Source organism: Neofelis nebulosa, chromosome 8 (genome assembly GCF_028018385.1).
Source record: "Neofelis nebulosa isolate mNeoNeb1 chromosome 8, mNeoNeb1.pri, whole genome shotgun sequence".
Lineage (NCBI taxonomy): Eukaryota > Metazoa > Chordata > Mammalia > Carnivora > Felidae > Neofelis > Neofelis nebulosa.
Genome location: NC_080789.1, coordinates 22416836 through 22439696, shown reverse-complemented (window position 1 = coordinate 22439696; position 22861 = coordinate 22416836). Strand labels below are relative to the sequence as shown.

The following is a 22861-nucleotide window of genomic DNA, read 5'->3' as shown; positions in this document are numbered from 1 at the left end:
ACCCAAAGGTATTTAAAACACAACCACTGGGATAAAGGACCTGAATGTGAGACAGGAAACCATCAAAACCCTAGAGGAGAAAGCAGGAAAAGACCTCTCTGACCTCAGCCGCAGCAATTTCTTACTTGACACATCTCCAAAGGCAAAGGAATTAAAGGCAAAATGAACTATTGGGACCTCATGAAGATAAAAAGCTTCTGCACAGCAAAAGAAACAATCAACAAAACTAAAAGGCAACCAACGGAATGGGAAAAGATATTTGCAAATGACATATCGGACAAAGGGCTAGTATCCAAAATCTATAAAGAGCTCACCAAACTCCACACCCGAAAAACAAATTATCCAGTGAAGAAATGGGCAGAAAACATGAATAGACACTTCTCTAAAGAAGACATCTGGATGGCCAACAGGCACATGAAAAGATGTTCAACGTTGCTCCTCATCAGGGAAATACAAATCAAAACCACACTCAGATATCACCTCACGCCAGTCAGAGTGGCCAAAATGAACAAATCGGGAGACTATAGATGCTGGAGAGGATGTGGAGAAATGGGAACCCTCTTGCACTGTTGGTGGGAATGCAAACTGGTGCAGCCACTCTGGAAAACAGTCTGGAGGTTCCTCAAAAAATTAAAAATAGACCTACCCTGTGACCCAGCAGTAGCACTGTTAGGAATTTACCCAAGGGATACAGGAGTACTGATGCATAGGGGCACTTGTACCCCAATGTTTATAGCAGCACTCTCAACAATAGCCAAATTGTGGAAAGAGCCTAAATGTCCATCAACTGATGAATGGATAAAGAAATTGTGGTTTATATACACAATGGAGTACGACGTGGCAATGAGAAAGAATGGAATATGGCCCTTTGTAGCAACATGGATGGAACTGGAGAGTGTGATGCTAAGTGAAATAAGCCATACAGAGAAAGACATATACCATATGTTTTCACTCTTCTGTGGATCCTGAGAAACTTAACAGAAACCCATGGGGGAGGGGAAGGAAAAAAAAAAGAGGTTAGAGTGGGAGAGAGCCAAAGCATAAGAGACTCTTAAAAACTGAGAACAAACTGAGGGTTGATGGGGGGTGGGAGGGTAGGTGATGGGTATTGAAGAGGGCATCTTTTGGGATGAGCACTGGGTGTTGTATGGAAACCAATTTGGCAATAAATTTCATATATTAAAAAAAATAAAAAAAATAAAAAAAACACAACCACTGTAGTTAGATTTTTAAAGCTATTCTTGTACTTCTGAGCAGAGAATTAAAAATGCTCTAAAGCTGAATTTTATTTATTCATTTTTTTGATGGGTACTTTTATCATTATCAATATTGTAGGGTATCATAAGCATGGGTTAGAATTATTTCCTTAGTAAATAATGATAAAGCCAATGGAAAGAAATGAATTACACGTTCTGCACTGAAATTCACACATTAATACATTTAATTTTTAATTTTAATTTTTTTTAGAGAGTGAGTGTACACATGAGCAGGGCAGGGGTAGAAGATCAGAGAGAGAGAAACTTAAGCAGACTCCATGCCCATCACAGAGCCCTATGCAGGGCTTGATCTTACAACCCTTGAGATCATGACCTGAGCTGAAATCAAGAGTTGGACACTTAACCTACTGAGGCGCCCCTACACATTAATAAATTGGGCAGTGTTAAAATTTATTTCATCTAACCAAATCTCTTTAGTAGGTACACAGTGGTAAAATAAGTTAATGTTGTTTTTCATAATTGCAATACTTTTTTTTGTTTAGGAAATGGATTAATTTCATAATTATCCATACATATTTCATGGAGGAAATATGTAGTCCTTTTATCTAACCCCCCTCCCCCGCCATGTAGAGTTGTCGAGGTTATCAATAGCAGTAGGAACTGTTGTGTACACTTGGTAATACCTTGTGCAAGGCCTGAGTGACCTTCTGAGTAAAGAAATTTCATGTACTTAAGCACTGTTAACAAGTTTTTAGCTCTCTTAAACAAGCCTTTGGAGAAGACTATAATTCAAGGTAGAGATTTATCCCACTAGCATCTGCAGAGGGAACAATTTGCCTGACAATTGTCTCCGTATATTCTTAGAACATGAAAATATCAATACAAAAGTAAAAGTAGTATTAATGATGTTATTAATGATAGTAGCAGACACAGACAAAACAGAGCTATTAATCAAACAGCTTCTGAATAGAAAGCATAGATTAGGTAATAAAAGGAAGAATTATTGGCATCTGCTCAATTCTCTAAGTCTAGACACACATGGGCCTGTAAAACCTTACGTCTTAAAAGTTTCTTTGTGCTTGATTCCCACTACTGAGAATGCTGATATTAAGAAATAGGATTTCCACTACTCTCTCATCCCTATACTTTGGGTGGTGTTGTGACCAAAATCTCCTATAGATTATTCAAAAAACCTTGTTTTTCAAAGCCAATAATGCACTCTGCCAAAAGAAAGATCTTTGGGGTCTTTTTGAAAGATTACAATTTCAAATGTATTTGTAGTTTTCAAATCACAATTTTGTATAGTTTTCATTTTTTCATGGAAATACTTCAAATAAACTTATACTCACTGAGTTACTGTTTTCAAATATCAAGCAAAATACCATGTGGCATTGGAGGCTTAATCAATACGATTCAATGATGCTGAAGGTATTTGTAATTATAGCAGCAGCCAGTCTCCCCTCCCTTTCCTCTCCTCCCCTCCACCAACAGACCTCTGTATCAAAGACAGCCTACCCTTGCACTTTTCTCTTGACTTTATACACAACAATAGTTATTGAAGTCATTTGGTTTCCTTAAAATGAACCACTCATTACAAAGATTCAGGATGTGAATTTCTCTAAAAAGCTGTGCTCTAAATCAAAGTAACTGCACATTCTCTTCAGGCTAGAAAACCACAAATTATGGATACTTAATGTAGAATTACTGGGCCCATATATTATATATGTGATTATTTTATATTTGGATGTCTTCCCTCATTATTTGGGATAAATTAAAGTCTTTAATTTGAGACCAAAGCTTTGTAAGCCAGAAGGCACACATTGTGACTTTCTTTCATTTGAAAACCCAACAACCCTGAACCATCAAATGAACTACCCTTGTAGCAGTACCAGTGAGCATAAAAATTTTGTTCTCTGATTTCCAAGTCTAAAGGTGCAGACCAATTTTTGTTTATAATAAAAATATCGATGGAATTAAATGACTTGCGTAGCCTCCTCATCAAGGGATGAACTTGCCCATATAGATGTCGTAAACTTTAAATTCCATCAGCTTAAGGAAAATATACTGGGTTGGTGTCAGATGCAGATGCACTCCAGGCCTAAAGAACTGGCCTCAAGAGCTAAGACACAGTGACTATGTTGTTCAATTCTGATACAATGCTTGTGACAGGCACTTGTCCCCAGATTGAAGTCAGACTGTATTACAGCAAATGTAACCAAAGGGAAAATAGTTAAAGACTCTGTATGGGTGGAAAAGGGTATTATTCTGTCCCAGCTTAAGGTTGGCTGGTGTATGGGTGGTGGTGGATCAATCTCTGAGCCCTGACATCAAACCTGGGACCTCAGAGCACTACTGACCCACAGTCATTGTAGCCATCCTCAAGGGACACAGTGATTGAACAAGGATGCCTAGGCTGCTGGCACTCCCAGCACTGGGAAACGTGTGGTTCAAGCTCACATCTTAAATGTTAGCCCCGGCATTTGGATTTTGAGAGACTTATCAACCTGCTTCAGTGATCCTTGCTACAAAGAAGACATTTTATAATAGAGTTCTATTGGAATCCTTTCTTTTCAATGAGGGATTACTGCTAATGCCAGTTAAGTGAGTGACTCATGTGCTATCTAAGTATTTGTTCTTCAGTGGGGAACAACAGTATTCAGAAGACGATATATAGAGATATTTATCAAGTTGTATCATTATCATTGACTAGAATGTCACTTAATTGGAAACATGTTTGTTTGATCTATGGAAGGTGCCCCTTTAACAAATGGCTAAGAGTAGTCATCAAATGAATATTGGATTCTCAGTGGAGAACTGAAATCTTCTTGATGCAACTAAAATGCAATACAGTTTCTGTTAGTTCCACTGTGTTGCCACACAGACTAAGAACAAAATTAATCAGAGGCTTTTAGTCAGACAATGGGTTTCTTCTGAAATAATGATAGCTTTTGTGAGGGAGTAAGGACAGAAAGCAAAGAGGAGCTGATGGCAAATTGGAAGAAGCAGCCAAGAATTTGTCCATTTAAAGTGATTTTTGGATTAAAGAATAGTTTTTAGTGGATGTTCTAGAAAAGATATTATTTTTAAAACAGACTTTTAAAAGCAAAGAATAATTAGTTACTTAGTTACTACTAATAACGATCATTTAAAATAATTAATGACATGAAATACGTGGAGACTGGACTTTTGGAGAGAAAGTGGTATAAAGAGTACAAAAAAAATCTCTTTTGAATGATTAGGTATTTATATGCTTTATCTTTCAGTTTATGAGTGTTTTTCTTCAGTTTTAGAATATAAAATTTAAATCTAAGAAATTCTCTAAAAGATTAAATGATTTTTCACTGCCTTTAGCAAAGAAATGTTCACGATGCCAAATATAATGTGAAGGCAGGATAATTACATGTTACCTCTTCATTTCTTTCATTCCTTGATGCCATTAGAAATAAAAGAGCAGTAAAAATGAAATGAGTAAAGTATCAGCATTAAAACTATTTATGCAGACCTAGTTGATCTCTTTGGGCTTGAATACATTTAAAGCAGAAGGCATATCTGCAAATTCTTGATGGATGTCCAAACAGCAACAAAGAAAGAAAAAATTACCCACCTACAACAGGAATTTCATTTACAAAGGGTGAATGAGAAGGTGTCTTTAAGAGACCAACTTACGTTAATAAGTTCAACCTCCCAGATTTTTTTCAACAGGTCCATCGATGTGTAGCCATTAATTAGAAAGGCTTTGGTGTAGTCACCTAGTTCAATGGAATCCAGCCACTCAGCGACAGAAGTGGGATGATAGCCATCATGGCCAATGGGTCTCATCTGTAATTTAAAAAATCACATTAGGATTAGGTTACTTTGTGTTCCGTCAAACAATGGATTTTGCCACTTGGAAATTCATCTGATGTGAAGCAACAGATCTTTTTGGATAAGAAAATAAGGAAAACCAAAATACTTTTATGCACAATTCTAAGTCATTGATAATTTTCACGCTGAATTAGTTTTCAAAACTGCACCGAGAAATTTCTAATGTAGTTGCTATCTCCACTCCCTATTTGAGAAAACAAAATATGTCAAATTTCTGTTATAAACATTATTGACATTCTGTTGGATGGAATTTAAAATCATGTCAGTTGAGCAGTATTAAATTCAATGCTGAAGGCACAAGAAACTGTGCTCCCAAAATGTAGATGATAATTCTCATATGTATAACATCAAAGCATGTGAAAATAATGCATGACTTAAACATCCAAAGGAATTCATGCTTATGCAAGACATGTATTGTAGGTAGTGCAAACACGCTGGAGAAACATACTGCCGTGTGAAGCAGTGAAGAAGAGGCTTTTGGGTGTTTAGAGACCATGTGTTCTGCATAGACTCTACAGTATGTTAGACATGAATAGAGAACTTGCTGGCAGACAGGTTCCTATTTTTTGTCAGCTATATACAGATTTTTTTTTTCTTTAGGAGAACAAAGAAGTGTGACAGCAGCATAATGTTTCTCAGTTTAAATTGGAGTGTGAAAGTAATTTAAGCAAGAGAAACTTCTGGGTTTAAAATTTTGTATGATTATTCTAGTCTTTTAGCTTTTATTTGGAATTTTAGTTGAATTTGTGGTTCTTGGATTTTGAAGTAACTCACTTCTAAGGCTTGGCGTTGCTCTGGATGCCATGCGGTGTATCTAATACTTCAGCTATTATGGACAGGTGGTGCTTCAGCAACCGGATGTGATCCTTCAGTGAAATTCATGACGGGAATAGCAAACTGGGCAAAATACATAGGTTTTCCTCTCCCTTCAGATTCAAGGAGATAAATATTAATGGAAATCTAGATGATTCTGATTTGTTAGCAGAGAAAAGATTAGTCTGGCTGTCAGGGATTCAGATTTTAATCCTAAACATGGTAGGCTTTCTGTCACTATGCAGCATTCTCATTTTGGAGATTCTTCTCACTCTTCCATTTGTTTTTTTTGGATTCAAGGTGTTCATTAGGGATCAACACCTGTGAAAACGAGGGATGAGAAGCAGAGTTGGGCAGAAGAGGAGACGGATTGTGATGGGTCCTGGCGAAGCCTCTGTGGCAAAGGTCATGTTATTCGAGGTCATGTGCTGGGCAGCCTTTGTGCCCCATCATTCAGCTGGATATGGCTGCCATGGGAGAACCATGACTCTAGCGAGGCTGCTCTCCATAGCAGAGGCAGACCCTGCAGATGCTGACAGCTGGAGGCTGTCTGCTGACCACTCTCCCTGCTGCTGGGCAAGTCCTTCCTTGATGACAGAGCCTGGAGGAGCATTTCCGTGTTTTCCAGAACATTCTGGACCCGGAGTCACCTAAGGTTAACGTTTTGCCACATTTGGTTTCTACCTTTTTCTCTACACCCACTTCCTCATTCACATGCACACAACACACTTTGTTTTAGGTGAACCATTAGAAATATGTTTTTTCCCCTAACACTATTTGCAGACATCATGAAACTTCACCCCTTGATGCTTCAGTATGCATCTTCCAAGAATAAGGGCATGCTCCTACATAGCCATAGTAGCATCACAGTCAAGAAGTTTATCATTGATAAAGTTATATTACCTAATATACAGTCCATATTTAAATCCCCCACATATATGCCAAATAGAACTTGTAGCTTATTTTCCTTCTGGACAAGCTCAATCATAAGTCAAGGCAATTATATTTTTAAGGATTTCTTCTGCCTTTTTCTCTCTTATTCTTCTGGGATTATGTTTACTCCATCATTTTTAAATTACTTTTTCTCCTTTCCTCTTTCCTATAGTTCCCAATCTATTTTCCATTTTGAGGCTTAAATGTCCTCTATTGGGAGTTATGGTGTAACTCATCATTTGCATGACAGTCTGAACTGCATCAGGCTTTTTGTATGTCACTTGTACATTGGACTGACCCAGTTTAACTACTCACTGAATGTTTGTTCAGTAACACTTAATACAATGTTTATTATGCAGTAGCTACAAATGTAAATGACAACTCAGGGTTTGTAAAATGAAGTTTAGTGGCAGTTGCAAATAACTGAATGTTGTGTATGTGTAAAATTGAAGATTAGGATCCAAAGCAGAGGCACAAAGTATTAAGTACCTCATATTCTATAGAGTTATAAAAACATTGGGCTAGGGATATTCTCCAGTACTTATTAAGAGGTGGTTGATCCAATGCTACTATGCTGATTACTCACTGCAGCTTAGGAAACTCCCTGACTGTCCCAGTTGACAGAAGGAAATAACTGGAGAAAGGGCAAGAAGCAAGGAAGAGAAGCTCATTGGAGTTGAAATTAGCAGCTTGGCAAAGGTCTTACTGTTAGCCATCCAGGATCTGATGACCCCAGCAGCAGATACAGGGGATAAACTTAGGAAGCCTTGAATCAGTCTGGGGTGGAGTCAGATGTCCCATACCAGAGAACTCAGTGCGTGCGCGCGCGCACACACACACACACACACACACACACACACTACTCCTTTGAGAGAGCAATTACTTGTCATCTGCTACACAGAGGTTGGTTGATGATCAGAGTTGGCCAAAGAGTGGTGGTGGGGATACCAACTAGACCTCTTCAAAGCAAACCCTATTAGTGTAAAAAAAGTTTGTTTTCCCCTCCAATCCCTCCTTCTTGCCCCAGTGGCAGCAAATTTAGAATCAGAAAAGAGTACCAGTCCCTTGGGGTAAGCCTAAACTTGGGAAGGGGAAGGTCAAAGGGAATAAAATTAGAGGCTTAAGTGGATTGGAACTGAGTTTTCAATATTTTACATGACTGGAAAGTTATTGGATATGTCTGAATGACATTAAAAATGACAGAGCAGCTGAACTTGGTTGAAGGTAAGATTGAAAAAAAAATAAATCATATCAGTATCTGACTAAACGCAGACTGCTAAGTAATCTGGTTACTCCCGTGAGGCGAGTTCTCCCTGAGCAACCTAAAGGAGGTGAGAGGGAGGAACGTGTTTGGTGGGAGAATGGGAGATGGGAACAAGGTAGAGAGCAAGAGTGAAGAGAACCTGGAGATGAACATGCTGATGTGTACGGGGGCAGCGTTGATCCAGCCACTGACTTGATAAATATTTAGTCAGTGTCTGTTCTGATGAATGTTGTGGAACAGTACAGAAGAAAACAGTCATAGTCTCTCCCTCAGGGAAATTAATAACTCTTAATTAGAAAGTATATAAACAGATGACCAATCAATTATGAAGGCTCTGCATACCTGAATAGAGGAAAGCATTAGAGCCAAATGAAGTTACAAAATTAACTTGACACGTATTTAATGGTATGCAGAGTGGTTACTGTGCTGCACAATAATTTCTTTAGAAGCAATTCTTCCATCTGTTCCTTCATTTCTGTTCCTACTGTCACTACCCTGTTTAGGTTCTTGTTAGTGCTTACAAAAACTAACGCAAGAGCCTTCCACGTGGCCTCCCACTTTTGGTTTAGCTTATATCATGCTGCTGCATCAGTTTTCCAAAAAGCCAGGCTTTTAAGTCAACGCTTGCACAAAAACCTATAGTGGCTCCTTCTCGGTAAAAATGCAAATGTCCTATTCCAGAATTCTAGGACAATTGCGATCAAGTACAAACTTTTGTTTTCAAATTAATCCCATACTACTCTGCCATGTGTACCCTAAACAGTATATTAAGTTGCTAGCCATGCCATGAACATGTGCAAGACACTTTTGTATTTTTGCTAATATTATTTTCCATGCTTGGAATGCTTTGGCCTCTATTTCTATAGTGTTTCTTCAGGATTGGTTTCTCTTCTTGAGCTTGAAGATACAAATTTCCAAAAATTTGCAGGATTTCTCACATAGAGGGCCTATAGCTATCACATAACACAAGTCAAAAATGTATCTACTTCAGCTCACAACCGGCCCTCCCTCTCAGATTCCAATCTCAATTAGGGGGGAAGTATTACACCATTTCTCAAGTAGATGCTCAGGAGTCATCTTACTTTCCTCTTTCTGTTTTACTATCATATTTAATTAGGCAACAAGTCTCATAAATTTGATTTTAGTTCCCTCCTTCCAAAGTGGACTTTGGAACCTGACAATAATATCTACTTCAAGTGTTGTTGTAAAGATTATATGATATAGGGCATGTAAATTGCCTATCACAGTACTTTGAATATAATACGTCTTCAATAGCTCAGTTTTCTTTCCTCACCACTGCTCTAAATTAGGTTCATGCTTATTTTTATTTATTTATTTGTGTGTTTTTTTAGCCTATGCTTTGAAACTGCATAATATTGAATCCTTTGGCTGCTAATCCTTTCAACTTCTAATCAAGATTCTTCTTTCCTCTGTCATCCCTCTCTTTCCCTCACTTCATTCCTTTCCTATCTTGTTTTAAAAAGGGTTTATGCCTGCTAACCTCTTTATACTCTGCCTTCCCCCAGCAGATAGCTACTTTTCAGAAATGCATCTAACAAAGCCACTCAAGTAGATTGAATTGTTATTTATAATTCCTCACTTTCTTCCTGTATTAGAATTATGCCTCTGTGCCCTTTGCCAAGGGATCTGCATTGTATCCACTGTGATTGGAGTCACTTCTCCATCCACTGATGTTGGCCATGTACTTGCTTGGCCAATGGTACAGGTAGAAGTGTCAGTGTGACAATTTTTAAGTAAGGAAGGCTCTGTAATTCTGTGATCTACTCCTCCTTTTGTGTTTTTACGCTCTAGTATAAGAATAACAAGTGGCTGAGCAGTCACATAACTGCTGGTCCCAGGAGAAAGATGAAGACTTGTGGAGCAAACCTAAATGTAACCCAGAGCTTAGAGTCTACCCTGGGTCACTAGAGTTTGGGCAAACCCAGCTGAAGTTAGATGAACTACAGCTGCCCTACAAACTTGTAAGAAAAATAAATGTATTTTTTCGTTGCTGTAAAGCTTTGAAATTTTGACATGTAAGGGAAAACTAATACAGTCATTTTTAAATTTCAAAATCCTTGGTATTTATATGAGCCAGGGTTCTCCAAATAGAGCTAATAGGATGTGTATATACACATGCACAAGTTTGAAATCTGGCAAGTCTGAGATCTGCAGGCAGGCTGTCAGACTGGAGACCCGGGAAGAGCTGATGTTGCAGCCCAAGCCTGAAAACAGTCTGGAAGCAGAATTCCCTCTTTTTCTGTGGAAGACCTCAGTCTTGGTTCTTGTAAGGCATTCAGTTGATTGGATGGAGTCCCTCCATATAATGGAGGGCAGTCTGCTTTACTCAGAGCCCACTGATTTAAATGTTTATTTCATCTAACTAACGCTTTCATGGTGATATGTAGGCTGGAATTTGACCAAACATCTGGATATCATGGCCTAGCCAAGATGACACATAAAGTGATCCAAATTGTTTAATTTACGAGTCCAAAGTCATCTCCATGAGACTGAGAAAGACCAGGGATGCAGAGCTGAGCTAACATCAACATCCTTCCCAAGCTTTCTGGCTGTCATCTAGTAAACATCTATGTCCTGCAGCTTTACTAATCCAAAACTCAGTAATTCTGGATCTTAAGAGTATGATTTCGGGGGGCATAATCCATTTTATAGCTCACATACCTCTGTACCTTTGCTCAAGCCATTCCCTCTGCCAGGAATACTGTTTCTCCTCTGTTCTCCTGTTGAAATTCTATCCATTCTTAAAAGGTCTTATTTAAATATTGCTTCTTCTGTGAAGGCTTCTCCAATGCTACTCCTACTCCCAAGTCAAAATTAATCATATCTTCCCCAAGATTTTTGCAGTAATTTTCATATAATTCCATTATAGCTAGAGATGTGAGCATCCATCTTCTTCATTAGACTGTCACCCTTTTGATGAAGAAACGAGGTCTTAGCCATTTTTTTGTCTTTTATGTGCCTAGTGGAGCATCTCATACATATCAGGTATTTGCCAAATGTTTATTAAATTAAGTGATTTAATGAACACATGAAGATTAAGTGACAAATTAACTTTAGTGGCATGGAGTCCACTTGTAAAGGAGATTTGTATTTTGTACTACATATTATGAAAATGAGGGCTATATTTATGCCTAACATTAATGTTGCACAACTACTTAAAATGATTACAGACCAAGACCCAATTACAGGTAATATGCTGTGTTACAAAATGCATTGGGCTTTGTTTCCATAGCCCAGCATCTCAAATCTTCTATTAACAAGCTGTGTAACTGAGGGCAAGTTACCTCACCTCTCCAAGCTTCAGCATTCTCATCCATAAAATGATGGTGTTGGGCAAATGATCTCAAAGTTCCTATATAATTCTGAAATCTTGCAATCCTATATTTTGTAAGTTAATGTCAAATTAGTGTCAGATTTATTTATCCAGTAAAGAAAAAAAGAAGCCCAAAGGCAAAACTAAAAAAAAAATAAAAAAAAATAAAAAAGACAACACAGGACATTTAGGCTAAAGATAAGATGGCGTCCATACTTGTTTCATGAGTCGCCAGAAGCATCCACAAGGAGCACTGTGACTCTTTTTCCAGCAGGAACATCTGGCAGGACAGAGCTAGACAGAGACAGCTCCAGTAGCTGCCAGGCCTGCAGAACTGCTGAATATGAATGGGAGCTAGGCACAGTCTGTAATCTGAGAGGCAGAATGGTGGGTAGGCCGTAGGCATTCCTAACAGAGGGTCACAGCAAGGCCATCTGATTCAACACATTGAATCCCAAAGTGTGGGGAAAATCTAAGCTGGGACAGAAATTGGAGTCAGCAGTGAAAGAAGCTTCCAGGTCACCTTCAATCTAAAAGATAGGATCCTTGCTCTAGAGTTGCCTTTTTTTTTTTTTTTTTGTCTTCCCATGAGCTGGAACATAAAGTGTCTGTAGCCCAGCTTTGACTATACAGGCAAAGTAATACCCCAGAGTTTGGGAAATGCTTCTCAAACCTTAATGTACAAAAGAATCATGTGGGAAATCTTGTTAACATTCAGGTTCTAATTCAATAGGTTGGGTGGAGAATTTGAGATTCTGTATTTCTAACAAGCTTCCAGTAATGCTAATGCTGTCAGTCCGTGGACCATACTTTGAGTAGCAGTGCTTTAGAGGATGACAGAGCAACAGATGGAGGGTCCTGGGTTCTTCAAGAATTGCATAGAGCAGAGCCAACTTGTAAACCTGGACTGCTTACTTCAAGATTGTTACGTGGGAGAAGTAAATGTTCTATTCTTTAAACCACTACATTATGGAGTTTCTATTCTAGCAGCTTAGCCTTTCCTCTAATACAAACAGAATTGAAAATAAGGGAATTTCATACATAACATTTAAGGAAGCCTATACTTCCATTTGACAGTATGTTGCACTGTCTCTTGTTTTGTGAAGCCATTAATTTTCACATCCGTTGCCATTAAAAGAAACCTCATTTCCTTTTACTGTGTTTGTTGGCATCTTTTTGTCAATCACACTGTCATCCCTTTGTGATAAACTATGCAAGCGATAAGAGGGGGAAGTTGTGGGAAGACCTCAAGTATCTAGCTTTGACACCTTGTATCTGGGTACATGGTGATGTTACTAGCTGAGAAAGAGAAGAAAATAGACTGAGGTGACATGCATGATTCTGAGATATGAGAAATTATAGATGCTGTGGAATTGTGCTCTAAATTTGGGGGAGAAGTCTGAGGAGACGTAACTTTGGGCCTCATAAGAGTATAGGTGGGTGTCTTGGCTCCTCCACTTATTAGCTGTATGACCTTGAGTAAGCTACTCAATCTTCCCTAGCATCCGTTTTCTGATTAGTAATGTGAGAGATAAAATTAACATCTACCTCTGGGGGTAGTCATAGGCATTCAGTGAAACAATGCAAGTAGAGTTTAGCACCGTACTTGGCACACAGAAACACTCAATAAATCTTAGTTATTTTTACCGTAAGTGGGAGCTGAAATCATGCATGGATGAGACCGCAGAGGGTGTGTAGTGTGAGAAGAGAAGTGGTGTGAGGACAAACCAATACTTGCAAAGTGAAAGATAAGAAGTATACTCAGGAGGCCAAAAAAGGAATAGTCAAGACAAGAAGGAAAGCGGGGGGAAATTTAGTTTCAAAGAAGGTATAGTCAGCAGTGATGGAATGCTGCAGAAAGGTCTACTGAGATGAGGATGGGGAAGGGTTCATGGGATCTAGCCTGAGGCTAGGCTGCCCTGGGTTGAGGTATAGGTTAGAGATGAGAAAGTAGAAAGTGCAATCAGAGCTATTTGAATTATATAAATGGAGTCTGCATGGAAAGAGAAGGAGGGAGATGGAAGGTTTGAGAAAGCACAAGGAAAAGGCATTGGAAAAAAGTGATAAATGAGGACTCGGGGTTGAGGAAGGTCTGAAATACAAGGGAATATAAGTCCAAGGGTGCTATGGAGATTGAGATGACATAGAGGGCTTGTCTTTTGCTTTGGGATTTTGCTGGCCTTTCTTGGAGATTATAGGATGAGAGGCATAGCTGGAGTAATTTTGGGGTTAATAATCTTTGTGTTAAAACAGTTGTAAGGGCTTGGACATGGTGAGAGCTGGATCCTTGTATGTGAAATACTGGTAAAGATCTTCCCATGGGCAGGGGCAGTCATCCCTGGAAACAAACACACAAACCTGACCATCATTTATGTAAACCTACTGGTTGCAACAGCCCCAATGGACCAGTCTCAGTGAGACTTAAACTTGCCTATGAAGCTACAATGGACTGTGGCTTCTCTTTTCCCACCTGTACTCACAGACTCCCTGATATGACTTTTGTAATACAGACAACTGATGTCGTCCAATGCCCCCCTCTATTCCTGCTCCTTGTTCTAGCCTCTTTTGCTCTGTCCTGCTGCTACACAAGACTCAGACTAACAGCAGCCCTGAAATAAACCGGGACAAGCAGGGCTAGCAGGTGTGTGCTGCCCAGTCCAAATGCAGGTCCATCAAGTAGTGTGAGGATCACATCTCCCATAGGCTTTGAGACTTGGGCTTAGACATCACTGTGCTGTTTCATCAGTGGCTCTTAAAAGACTGACTGAACATGAAAGAGAAAGGTAGATCCACTGACCACAGGGCCCCGGAAAAAAGTCTATCCATTGCCATCTAAGTGCTATTGCAGTGCAACTTTGCTAGGAGAGATACGTCTGCAGAATGGATAGGACTATTAATGATGAAAATGTCACCTAACAATATGAGACTTTGAAGACCCCAAAGTGCTCTCACATACGTTATCTCATTTGTGAGGGGTTTTAGGAGATCTTCAGGAAAATATCCTTTATGGAGTTTGAGACTCTGGGTGCTCCATGTAATGAGATTCCTTCTGTGGGAACCAAAACAATTAAAACACTGTGACTATTGTTAAGAAATGAGGTGTGGCAGGTCTCTGGTTGTACATATGCAGCAGGTGAGGGAGACATGTAACACGTACAAATCTGTGGCTTGCAGTCCCTTTGTTTAGAGTCAGGCTCTGTTATGGGCATAATTATATAGAAGAATAGGAAGAAACTTAAACCCTCAGAGGTAAGCAAATTGTATTTGGATGTCATCATGCACTTATAGTTGCACGTAATGGTAGCGTCTATATTTTTCCCCATCAGCAACTAAGCCTTGCCAACATGGGGTCTCTTGAGTAATCAGACAATTGAAGACTCCTTGCTTTAGGCACAGGGCAGGAGCAGTGTAGGAGTGATATCCGGATATTACTTGGCACCACATTTTGGGGGAGTAAAGGTAAAGTGCTTTGGATGGTCTCTTAACGCCCTTTGATTACTATCTCAGGAATAAAAGAAGCAAACTAGTCTTTCCCAGAGAGGGCCTGAGGTATCCCTTATTTTGACAAACCTTAGACCGTGTACTAAACTGCAAGTGAAGCAATGAACAACAAAGTATGCGTTATTAAAAAACATTTTCAAGGGGCGCCTGGGTGGCTCAGTCGGTTAAGCGTCTGACTTCGGCTCAGGTCACGATCTCGCGGTCCGTGAGTTCGAGCCCCGCATCAGGCTCTGGGCAGATGGCTCAGAGCCTGGAGCCTGTTTCCGATTCTGTGTCTCCCTCTCTCTCTGCCCCTCCCCCGTTCATGCTCTGTCTCTCTCTGTCTCAAAAATAAATAAAAATAAACGCTCTTTCAAGACACAGAGGTGATCAACTTCCAGTAGCACAGAATAGTAGGCTGGTGAACTTCAGGGAATGATGTTATTGGCCAGACCAGTCCTACCTCTGGCCATCAGGGTTAGGAGGCAGCTCATTAAAAAATTTTTTTTAGGGGCGCCTGGGTGGCGCAGTCGGTTAAGCGTCCGACTTCAGCCAGGTCACGATCTCGCGGTCCGTGAGTTCGAGCCCCGCGTCAGGCTCTGGGCTGATGGCTCGGAGCCTGGAGCCTGTTTCCGATTCTGTGTCTCCCTCTCTCTCTGCCCCTCCCCTGTTCATGCTGTGTCTCTCTCTGTCCAAAAATAAATAAAAAACGTTGAAAAAAAAATTTTTTTTAATGTTTACTTATTTTTGAGAGAGAGAGAGAGAGAGAGAGAGAGAGAGAGAGAGAGAGAGAGAGAATGAGCTGGGGAGGGGCAGAGAGAGAGGGAGACAGAATCCAAAGCAGGCTCCAGGCCCTGAGCTGTCCAGGGAATGAACTTCAGGGAATGATGTTATTGGCCAGACCAGTCCTACCTCTGGCCATCAGGGTTAGGGGGCAGCCCATTAAAATTTTTTTTTTAATGTTTACTTATTTTTGAGAGAGAGAGAGAGAGAGAGAGAGAGAGAGAGAGAGAGAGACCGAGCATGAGCTGGGGAGGGGCAGAGAGAGAGGGAGACAGAATCCCGAAGCAGGCTCCGGGCCCTGAGCTCCAGGCACAGAGCCTGACATGGGGCTCAGAAGCAATGAACAGAATCAGGGTTAGGGGGCAGCCCATTAAAAATTTTTTTTAATGTTTACTTATTTTTGAGAGAGAGAGAGAGAGAGCGAGCATGAGCTGGGGAGGGGCAGAGAGAGAGGGAGACAGAATCCCGAAGCTGGCTCCAGGCCCTGAGCTCCAGGCACAGAGCCTGACATGGGGCTCAAACTCACGAACTGTGAGATCATGACTTGAGGAGAAGTTGGGCGGTTATCTGACTGAACCACCCAGGCACCCCTAGCACCCCTATTGATCAAAGGCACTGGACTCACCACAAGTTTAAGAAGTGAAGCTTCCCAAACACACAACCTCTACAAATCATGCTAGGAAAAAACAATGGCAACAATAGCAACAATTACACAACTATCTCTTTATTGCTTTGCACGCAGTGTGTGTGCTGCCAGCCAGACATTGGCCTCATCAGCTTCATCTCTATGCACACATCGAGTAACTGCTATCAGCAGCATCACCAACAACCTGGCAGTTATCCGCCAGGTAAGATCTGTGGGGTTGTGGTGAAGAGACCAAGAGAGCCACCATTCAGTACACCATAAACATGGTTATGGAGTTGAATGATATCATTGAATAGTTTTAAAACTCTGAAGTTTTTTTGTAAAAGCTTTTTTAAAAATTCAGTGAAAGGACATGTTTTTTTTAACCATCTTTTCATTTCTAAAATCCTTGTGGAGATAATTTTGACCCTAGATACTTTTGTTAAACATCACTATTTATTTTGATGTATTTCCTTGCTTCAAAGCTCTTCTACGAAACAAAAGCTCAGATTAAAGATGAAGGGGATTTACTGCAAGTAGAGTAAGGTGCTGAACAATGCTCACCATCATTCACATTTTCAAGCTCCACCAGTGATATGAATTATATTTGGAACAAGATACAGAATCACTTTTTTTTCCTCTGATGGTACATATCTTCTGACATTCATGTAGATATTTAATGGTTATGTAGCACACTGCTTTGCTCTTAAAACAGAAATTTTAAATGCTACTATCAGTCAGGAAAACTGTTTGCATGTTATTCATCTCAACAAAAAAAAATTCCCCAAACTTGAGTTTTCAGAAAATAATGAATGTTCTGAATACCAATTCTATTTATTTGATATTTAAAAACCATGTCCTTTCTCAGAGCCTCCAGGCATATGCATAATAACATCATCCACTGAAATACTTCAAACAGATAAATGTGCCATAAAACCAAAGTTAGCAGTATACAAATGAGTAACTTATGTTCTGCCTGGGTAAGGAAATACAAAGGATATCATTGACATGGTGGCCAAAAATTAGTACAGGAATGACAAATTTGGGGACCTACCATACATTCATCCATCTGTCCATCCATCTATCCATCTATCCATCTATCCATCCATCCATCCACCCACTCATCTATTCACTCATTTATTCACTCAGACACTTATAGCCTCCCTACTATACTCTAGGTACTGTTCTGGATGCATCAATGAACAAAACATATAAAAGTGCCGGTCCTTATGGGGCTTACCTTCTAGTGGGGGAGACAGATAACTAACACACATAATAAATAAGGAAATTAATCAATAAGTAGGAGGATTGGATATGTTGGAGTGTCTGTGGAGTAAGGAAGGTGTGGAATTACACAGGGTGGTTGGGGAAAGCTTCACTCACAAGGCAAGATTTGAAAAAAGATTTAAGGATGGTAAAGTGGTTGTGCTGGCAATTAGGGGGAGAAGATTCCAAGTAGAGGAAACAGGTGAGGCAAAAACCTTCAGGAAGGAGTGAGACTGGTACCTGTTCAAGGAATATCAAGGAAACCAAAGGGGTGAGAGCAGCATGTACAGGAAGAGAGCAGGGGGAGCAAGTCAGAGAGAGGTGATCAGGGGCCAGAGAAGGTACAGCTCTGAAGGACTTGGAAAGCTTTGGCTTTCATGTGGAGAGAAACAGGTAGCCAGTCCAAGAATTTGAGCAGATGCATAACGTGGTTTAGCTTCTGTTTCAGTAGAGTCACTCTGGCTGCTTTGTTGAGAATAGTTCACAGGGAGGCATGAGTAGGAATAGGGAGACCTGCTGGGAAGCTCTGGAAGTAATGCAAGACATTACTTGGCTTGGACAGGGAGCTGGAGTAGAGGTGATGAGAAGAGGTCAGATTCTGTATGATTTTCTGAAACACAAAATAGAATGTTCCTTGTTCTCTAACATAGACTGGGAATCTGTCAGCTTGATGACCACAGCTGTGTGCATGGATTTCAGTTTGAATAGGACTGTGTTCATCTGTCATGTGTGGGAATGTATGGAAAACTGGCAGGATTGGGCTTGCACGAGTGTGCTTTCAATTAGGAATCCAGAGTCCTCAAAAGACTCTTCTGCTCAAAGAAGGTGGCCAATGCATACGTATTTGATTCAAAGGACAATAGACAAGTGTCACAGGGAATGCATTAATCTGAATGGATTTTAGGATCTGGTGCTCTGACTAGGCCCTGGCCTAGCTCCAATGGATCAGCCTTAAGAAGAAGCTTCAGTAAAAAAGCTGCATCATGGAACATTTTTGGGACATTGGGAACAAAAGGAGTCAGCATAATTGGCACCGACAACTTCATCAGCAAGCAGAGATGGTGCTATATTTTAGACATCGGTGCCCTCAACCATTGGGCACCAGCCACTTGGTGGTGGTGCCCACATTGGCAGGCTTCAGTGGCACTGGCAGAACATTCAGTTGGCACTGGCTAAGGTGCTTTTGATGGGTAGATACTGGGCATTGTAGCCAGCAGCAGAAACATCAGTACCTTTGACACTTTGGGCACCTGCAGCTATGAAGCAGCCTTTGGCAGTCATTAATAGCAGATTTGGCACCCTCAGTGGGTATTAACAGCATTGAGAGCACTTTTGGTAAGTCCTGGTGGCACTACTTCAAGCTTTGGTGATAAGCTAGAGCAAGAGAGGCAGAAAAGAGCAGATGCCACATGGTCAGTGAGCAGTCTGGTTAATGGTGCATGTGTGATATGAGACACCCAGAATGAATTAGTAGGAGGGATTTCAGGAAGGGTTAGAAGACGGAGAAGTGTAACCCCATTTTGAACCCCTGGCTGAGTTGCTGAGAACACCTTTTATGTTTATGGTGAGGGAATAATCTAAGAACTATTTCACTACAATTGAGGTGAGAACAGCAGTCACAAAAAACAATATCTTGGCCCTTATGAAAATGTTCCCAGCCTCATTGTCTTGGATTTTTTTTGTCAGTTTAGAAGTTTTAACTGACCCAGACATTAAAGTGACTTAGAATTTTCAGCTGTACTCATGTGAACCCCCAGTAGAGTCAGCTCTTAACAATAGCTCTAATAGTTATTATTTATTTATTTCAATAACAACTTTTAATCACGAAATATATATGTCATATCATCCCAGGCATTATCAAAATGTAAAAGGGTCTAAGGTTCCTTCTTTCCAGGAATATGTAATTTCCTTGGGTATATATTTGAATATATAAAAAAAATTAAGTGTCAATGTTTTTATAAGCTACAGAAAATAAAGGGACCTTGAGTGGATGGGAGAAATTTGGGAAGTGTCTCTTCTGTAATTTCTCTTGGGGTTAATATATGGGGGAGGTAGTGACTGTGTGTGTGTGTGTGTGTGTGTGTGTGCGTGTGTGTGTGAAAGTAAGCATGGATGCACAAGAGAGGGAGACAGAGAGACAGAGATGCAGTGAGAGATAGAGAATGGATGAATATGGGCATCCATTTCTCCTTACTGTCTCTAGACCTAGCAGGAACACGGGCAGCAACTTCTGGCTGGACTGACACACTCAATGGTCTATTTGGCTAAAAATACTAATTCTTTGAGATTCAGCTCAAGTGCCATCTACCTATCCAGAAAACCTTCCTTGACCCTCATGTATTTAACTTGAACCTCCTCTGTAGTAGGACTTCTTTCCCCTCTCAAACAGTGGTTTAACTTTTTACATATTTATCTGTGTCCAAAATGTACGTAGAAATCCTTGAGGCAGGGACCAAATGTTATCCATTTTTGCATCCTCATCTCCGAAGCTAGCATAGGGCCAAAATGAACTGACTGACTGAATGGATGTACGAATCATAGATTCACTGATGAACATCTGGGAATGTGGGTGTTTGCATACATTATGTGTCTGGAGTTGCCCTAGACCTCTTTCATCTGGCTCAGTCTTACTAGGGATACTAAGAAGTGAGGTCAATTGTTACTTTGCATCTACATCAGTAGCACTTAGAAAAGTGCTCTGTCAAAAATGGACACCAGAAATGTTGATAGATGATGATGAAATTGAGTCCCAGAGGTAAAAGGCAGGGAAATCAATCTTTTCCATATCTATGCAATAACCTCTTATACTTTGGTGGAGAGAATTTCACATTCAAAAATTTCTATAATACATTTACCTCTTAGTATTAGTAAAACTATAAATACAACCTTTTCCCAACAAGCAATAGTCTCTAAGTAAAGAAGGAATTGAGGGTTAAATCTGGTGATGCACTGAAGAAAAGACTTTTAACCTGTTGGGACTCTGTGGCTTATAAATTATAAGCTTAAAGATCATTTAAAGTTACCTAGTTAGCATTTATACCATTATCAATGCATAGAACAAGTAAAGCTAAACTGCATTTTCTCTTGAAGACACAAAAGAAGGAATCTGATAGTTTATTGAGTACTCATTTTCTCTGATAAGAACAGTAGTTATTTGCTAAAAAAATAAAAGTTAATTTTCTACTCATTAAAATGGAAGATGCTAGATCTGTGGGAGGTAATGAAAATAGTCACTCATTTTTTCAAAGGTGAAGGCATTGATAGGCTATTTCCAGAGCACAGACATGTGATACTCTGGTGATAGAAGCAGTAGGGGAAAGCAGCTAAAAGCATAGACTCTGGAGCCAGGCTGCCTGGTTCAAATCCCGACTCTGCCACTTACTAACTGTGTAACCTTAGGAATGTTACTTCACTTTTCTGTGTCTTACAGTTTCTTCAACTGTAAGATAGAGAATAAATTTTAAGATTTAAATGAGTTAATGTGTAGTTAATATAACAGCACCTAGAACAGTTCCTGGCACACAGAAAATCTGTGTTTAAGTGTTGGCTATTAACATAGGTGTTTGCCTATGGTGTCTTTCTGAGCATGTTTAGAAACTCCCAGGGGAACGTGGATTCTTATGTAGTTCTACTATGTTCACTATGGATCTACAGATCAAACATCAGATTAGAACCTAAAGTCAAAAGATAGAAATCTAAAATCCCATTTACCACCAAAAAAGAAAATTATCACAAAGAAATACCAGGTAATTAAAAAGTGCTTAGCTTAGGGTGGGAGAATATTAACTCTGTTACTAGTTTAGCCTGCTCCATTGAAGCCGAGTATAGAAAACTGCTAGGGTTTGAAGTAGTATTTGACTTATTATAGCTTGAAGGGCAAAGTGATGGATGAAATTCATAGCTGGATTGATGGCACTGGCTGTATTTCAGAGGATGGTTATTACAAATGAGAAACAAATAGCGTATCTATCTGCCTGAACAAGTAAGCAAATGCTTCGGGTCACTTTCTGCTCAGAGTACCATGAGCTAGATTTCCTGTACATGAGAGACCTCCCCTTACACTTAACATTCAGAGCATGTATTTTTACTTCTATTATAGCTGTTCACACTCTGCTTTGCATTAAAATCACTTGGATATTGGTTCAACCTCCTTTGCTAGACTGTAATCTCTCTGAAGGCAGATACTGTATAATCTCAACTTTTTCTCCTTGCACTGTGTCTGAGACATAAGTAGATGCTCACTGCATATGCAGATATAAATTGAACACAGACTTCTCACTTGAGTGCTGCTGATCAAAAATAAGAAATACAGCCAAATTATATTCAACTATTAAATTAGCACTTAATTCAATTATACAGTAAGGGGGAAGATGGCTCATGCAAAATGGTGGATATGTTCTTTTAGATCTCATCTATAAATTTACATAGTTCTGCTTTTCTATGAAATCACAATGCCTTTAGCAATTTAATGGAACTGCACTGGCAAGTTCTGCCCACTCAGCTTCTCAGTTCACTTCTGTGCTATTATTCTATGCCACGTATCTTTATTGAGCTCTTGCTGTTCAAGGTACTCTCCATATATATGTACTCCTCTGCCACTTTCCATGTGGTGCTGGGAACTGATTACGTTACCTCTAAGAGATGCAGTCAGGATGCCCTCTCAGCCCTATGTTTATTCACTTAATTTCTTAAATAGGAAGGTCCAAGTTATGACTTTAAACACCTTTTCTTCTAGTTACTAGTGGGTTAAACAATAATCCCAAATATAGTAAAAAAATTAATTTAGTGGATGATGATCAGATTTGAAAGTTTTGCCTTCTTCTTATCTAGAAAATGAATAATCTGCCCTTATGAGAAATCCATAAGAATGGGAAGCCCACTATGCAATGCAGTCATAGGCATTTGTAGGCATAGGCTTATATCAAGAAGTGAGTCCATTTTGTTTCTATGTGGACCCAGGCAAGATCAATGGCAATAATTCCTTGAGTTTTGTTAATTTAATGAGCATTACTGAACAAACACAGTAGCTATAACTAGTATTAATTTAGTGCCTCTAAATGCCAGGCACTGCATAAGGAGTTTTAAATTTACAATGCACAATAACCTAACATGGTAGGTTCTGCTATCATCCCCATTTTACTGATGAGGAAACTGTGGACTGGAGAATTTAATAATTTGCCCAAGTGACACAAGTAGAAGGTGGCTAAACTAAGATTAAATTAGGTTAAATCAAAAGCTTCTAAGAGTACATTTTTGCCAAATTCCAAGTTCCTTGAAGGTGC

General features: G+C 39.7%; 1 protein-coding gene across 14 annotated transcripts in view; it reads right to left on the bottom strand.

Moving 5' to 3' along the window:
- ANKS1B (ankyrin repeat and sterile alpha motif domain containing 1B) overlaps nucleotides 1–22861 on the bottom strand; it is a 1084349-nt gene that overhangs the window by 289035 nt on the left and 772453 nt on the right. For all 14 annotated transcript variants that reach the window (XM_058741681.1, XM_058741678.1, XM_058741679.1 and 11 more), the window contains exon 17: nucleotides 4884–5036. In XM_058741681.1, the coding sequence (XP_058597664.1) occupies nucleotides 4884–5036 (153 nt within the window). The remainder of the gene's footprint in view (nucleotides 1–4883; nucleotides 5037–22861) is intronic.